The following is a 5,179-nucleotide window of genomic DNA, read 5'->3' as shown; positions in this document are numbered from 1 at the left end:
GAACCCAACGCGTGCCCAAGCCCACGTCAAGCCCCAGCTAGCTCGCGCGCGCGACAACCTGGCGCGCCCCTGCCCTCCGCGCGCAAGCCACTGCCCTGCCGACAGTCCAGCGCGCAGGCTCGCCCTAGCCTCTGCCTCTCCCAGCAGTTCAGCGCGCACGCTCGCCAGCGCCTCGTCGAGCGCCCCTGCCACGCTCGCCTAAGCTTCCGCTCGCCCCAGCGCCCATCCGCCTGCTCGCCCAAGCGCGAGCTTGCCCCAGCCAGCGCTCGCCCATCCGCCTGCTCGCCCCATCTAGTGCTCGCCCATCCGCCTGCTCGCCCCAGCCAGCGCTCGCCCATCCGCAGGCTCGCCCATACACGCCCGCTCGCCCATCCGCCTGCTCGCCCCAGCCAGTGCTCGCCCATCCGCCTGCTCGCCCAAGCGCGAGCTCGCCCCAGCCAGCGCTCGCCCATCCGCAAGCTCGCCCATACACGCCCGCTCGCCCAAGCCTGCTCTCCCATCCGCCTGCTCGCCCCAGCCAGTGCTCTCCCATCCGCCTGCTCGCCCAAGCGCGAGCTCGCCCCAGCCGAGCCCTGCCCACGCTCGCCGGCTCGCCCATCCGCCTGCTCCCCCAAGCGCGAGTTCGCCCCCGCGCGCATCTCCGCCCGTCGTGCAGCTCGCCCCATCACCTCGCCACCCTCGCGCATCAGTCCGCCCATACACACGCTCGCCCTGCCGAGCCCTGCCCACGCCCGCCCGGGTCCTCCGCACGCTCGCCCATCCCTGCGATTCTATTGCTTTGAGTATTATTTCCACGTCTTACTCGGGTCAGTTCTCTCCTTTACCTGTTTGATTACCCTTAATAATTATGTCTTCTTCCGATTCCGAGTCTGGTTCCTCGAGTGATTCTGAAAGATCTAGCGGGTCTAGTGAGTCTAGCCAGGGTAGGATTTCCATAACTGATCCTGAGCTTATCCCTGATTCCCATGAGGAGGAAGTCACTTGTAGGGACCCGGACGCTAATCATCTTCTTATTAATCATCTTTGGGATTTAATTATCAATTAAGATAAAACAGGGTCTAAAAATTTTTCTTTTTAAAATAAAGTGCGGACATATCTGTATAAAACTACAATTCAGTATAAAGATACAACAATCTTTTAACTAATCTAAGGTTCAACTACTAAAGTTCAAGTAATAAAATCAAATCTATCCAAGTCCGGAATCACCACGCTAAAATCGTCTTCTCTCATCATCTTCTCGACCCCGATCTTGCCCTACTTGTTGTCATGCACACATACAAAACAAGACAACATTCGGATACTCCGGTGAGAATAAATCCCAGTATAAAACATGGTAAGCATGTATAGAAACAATCTAAATCATAAAACATGCTATCATGAACATATTCAAAAGTAATAGATTTCATAATCTATAAAATCAAATCAAAATAAGCATGCAACTCAATTCAGATAAACATGCAGTTTAATCAAATCATAAACACATGCTATCATGACTGAAAGCAATAAAGATGGGTTTCATAGTCTATGAAACCACATCCATAAACACATGCAGTTCTAGTCAAATCATGTCTAGACTCGACTCAACTATAACTCTAGGGATCCCGGTGTGAATAAGACGTCAATGGCTGTCACCTACCCTACCAATCGGGGTGACTGTACGTCTTATTCCTAGACTTCGGTCTGATCTGTATCAACATCTACAATAGGAGAATGATCTTCCCCTAAGCTGCGATATCACCGAACGTCTAGAAGTCTGACTGTTCTGTCAAGACTCTCCTATCTTAAATGCAATGAATAACAATCTGTAAACAAGACATGCTCATTTCAAAAGATATGAATATAACATCTATAAACACATCATAATCATGTCATAAAAATAAACAACTATAATTCTAGTATGTGATTTTGTTGGGAAACTCAAATGGGATCTCATTTGAGTTGTATCTTCTCGAATATCACATGAATTATACCTTTGTCGTCCCTATCTGACGAAGACGATGACCTGTATTCAAATCTGTCCATATCAAATCTGAAATGACAATATCGAATACGCTGTATCAGTGAATAACTCAAACACAACCTCTTCTGATCAATACTCAATTCAGTACATAATCTGACCAATATCTGAACAAGATACAATCTAATTCATATCAATAATATCACGATACAATCGAAATCTTTACTGAATCTGATCCATATTAATCTACTGATGTTTCGACGGCATAACAATACAATCTGAATAACCCCGTCAATCTCAACATCACAGATATAATATCATAACTCATTATCAATACTGATATAACTCATAATCTCAACGATAACACAAATCTGATATCTAATCTCAATCAAATCAACTCTGAAATTCATAACAATTTCATAAACTGTCTATTCTTTAATATGACTTCAGTTATACAATATCTACGGTAGTAGAAACATCATATCTGATTCATATTCAATTCTGACAATATCGTAATTTCAAATCTTGTCTAAACGTAACAAAACTTACGTCCAGTTGTAGCCTGCGTCGATAGGAACTCGATACTGAAGTCGGATTCAAATTCTGACGGACGGATTTCCCGTAATCACAATTTCTCTGATTTGAAGAATTTACGCTTCTCTCAGCTATTCTTTTCGTTTTTCTTTGACTGAATCCAAAGAATTGCATGTTATATATATATATATATTGCATGTCTAAGGGCCAAGTGGCTCATTGCATGTTCTGCACGTTTCGCGCATATGCGCGAACAATGTCGCGCATATGCGCCAGTTATAAAAAACTAGCATTGTCTTCTCGCGCATATGCGCCATATTAGTCGTGCATATGCGCCAATCATTCTGTCCCACCCGCGCATGTGCGCCAATTATGTCGCGCAAATGCGCCGATCATTCTGGACTGGTCGCGCATATGCGCGCCTTATCTCGCGCATGTTCGCCGATGCTTCTGTAATTTTCGCGCATGTGCGCCGATACATGTCGCGCATGTGCGCCAATGCTATTCTTCACACATAATGTGATTTCTTCTTTCGGCTCTCCCGATCAGATCCGTTTCGTTTATAATCACATCAATTATCATCCAGGATTATAATAATCATTTCCAAATCTTTTCAGATTAACCGGATTAATTTCTCGGGCCTTACATCACTACTCATAGTCGTCCGGGTAAGGAAGTTCGTCACCTAACCCAACAAATGAACATATCTGAGGCAGATAACTTATGGTACGGTCATTTGTCCTCCCACATTCCTCCTGGTAGTGAGTCGAAAATTAGGACTATGTGGCACATTCCTTCCTCCCACCAGATAATCATTCCTGGCCCAGATGACCGACCTTATCTTGCCCCTAAGGGATATTATACCTTTTTTCAGCATCATTTTAATGCAGGTCTTCGTTTCCCCATGTGCGATTTCTTTCAAGAATTAAGCAAGTACTATCAGGTGCACTTAGGTTTACTCACGCCCAATGCCTTCCGTTTGATAAGCTGTTTCGCTGTGTTATTCAGAGCCCTAGACCTCCCTTTGAATTGCACCACTTTTTCCTACTTCTTAGTTTTGTCTAGATCAAAAGATGGACCTTTCTATGTAACCTCCCGGTCTAGCCACAAACTTTTCGATGGAGCCCCCAGTCACGTGAAGGACTGGAAAAAATACTTCCTCTTTGTCCGGTCACTCAAAGAATTGACTTGCTTCACAGATTGGTATCCCACTTTTACCAAGCCCGATCTTTCCAAGGGTTATAAGAAAGATGAGGAGTACCTGAAGATAATGAGTGTACTAGGAGATCGATGCTTTAACATTCCCAAACTTCTGTCTGAGGATCTCCTATGTCATGTCGGGTTAAGTCCCGCTAAAATTAAGCTGAAGGAGAATGCTGGTAGATATTCTCATCTTTTCATACTTCTTGTTTTTCTTTTGTTAATTATGTTACTTAATAAACGTTCTTATATGGTTCATTGTCTCTGCTTGCAGGTACTAGAGTCATGAACGCCCTATTTCTCCGTGAACTTTCCAAGACAAAGGCCGTGGGTTCCTCATCAGCTTCCCAGAAGTCCGTAACCCCAGCAGTCACGACGGGCCCAAAGGGAGATTGTTCTGCTGCTGAGAAAAAGAAAACAGGTTCTTGCTCTACTACTGGAAAGAAGCTTGCCAGCTCCCTTAGCTCCCCTACTGCTGCGAAGAAGAAGAAGGCAGGCTCCTCTTCTTCCGCCCCAAAGCGAGCATCCTCTCCACCTCCTCGCGCCAACTCCCCTCCTCCGTCTGGTAAGCAAAAAGCATCAACTGATCTTAGCCCGTCAGCCCCACAGCATGGCAAGCGCAAGATTTCTGAGATTTCTATCGTATCGATTTCTTCTCCAGAGGGGTCCGAGTCAGATGAGGGGCCTCCCCCTGAGCCGGGGGTACATCCTCTATATACCTCGGATACGGCCATCGTGGGGCGGGGTCCTACTCAATTGGCTCGGAAGATAATGTACCAGCTTCCCTCCGAGGCAGATGCAACGTTCATGAGTTCACTGGGGTGGTCTGCACTCCTTCGCCGGGCATGCACCAGTGTCACTGAGGTATGCTTCTCCTCATAGTCTTTAGATTGATGTCTAATATGTGTTTGATTTTCTTGTCGTCTTTTCACCCTTATCTACTTACGCAGGGCATGATGTACGTCGAGGAGGTGGCTGAGCGTGTTAAGGCCACTCGATCAGACGCCTACCAAGAATCACGCGAGGGCGAGGCTCTCCGCGAACGGCTCCAGAATACTATTGACGAGATGAAAGTGACGCATGCTAATGAGCTTTCAGAGTCTCAAGATCAATTGTCGGAGTCCCAGATCGAGTGCGGCGAGTTCTTGAAACAGAAGCAGGAGTCTCAGCGGCTGATAGAGGATCAAGCTAAAGAGATCCAGAAGCTGAAGAAAGAATTAAAGAATTCACAGGCTGAGCTTAAAGACGCCAAGGCACGACATGTTGCAGAAGCCTCCTCATTCAAAGAGGAATTTCTCAAATCCAAAGAATTTGTCGAGATCTGTGGTCCGAAAGCTTTTCACTACTTGAGAGTGGGTTTCGAGGGTGCAATCGACCTCTTCAAGGCTCAGGGCTATCCTCCGCCAGACGCCCCTACTTACTTCATCGACCTGGAGGGCTTCATATCGAGTTTCCCCCCTAATTCTTAGATCGAACTCCTTTATTTAT

General features: G+C 46.5%; 1 protein-coding gene across 1 annotated transcript; it reads left to right on the top strand.

The window, feature by feature from the left end:
• The first annotated feature begins 3,188 nt into the window (after window positions 1-3,188).
• LOC140804691 (uncharacterized) lies at window positions 3,189-4,155 on the top strand. Its single transcript, XM_073160789.1, has 3 exons — window positions 3,189-3,870; window positions 3,966-4,060; window positions 4,147-4,155. The coding sequence occupies exons 1-3, from the start codon at window positions 3,189-3,191 to the stop codon at window positions 4,153-4,155; spliced, it is 786 nt and encodes a 261-aa protein (XP_073016890.1).
• Window positions 4,156-5,179: the final 1,024 nt, after the last annotated feature.

The sequence above is a fragment of the Primulina eburnea genome, chromosome 1 (genome assembly GCF_022965805.1).
Source record: "Primulina eburnea isolate SZY01 chromosome 1, ASM2296580v1, whole genome shotgun sequence".
Classification (NCBI taxonomy): Eukaryota; Viridiplantae; Streptophyta; class Magnoliopsida; order Lamiales; family Gesneriaceae; genus Primulina; species Primulina eburnea.
This window is presented reverse-complemented; position numbering and strand designations above follow the sequence as displayed.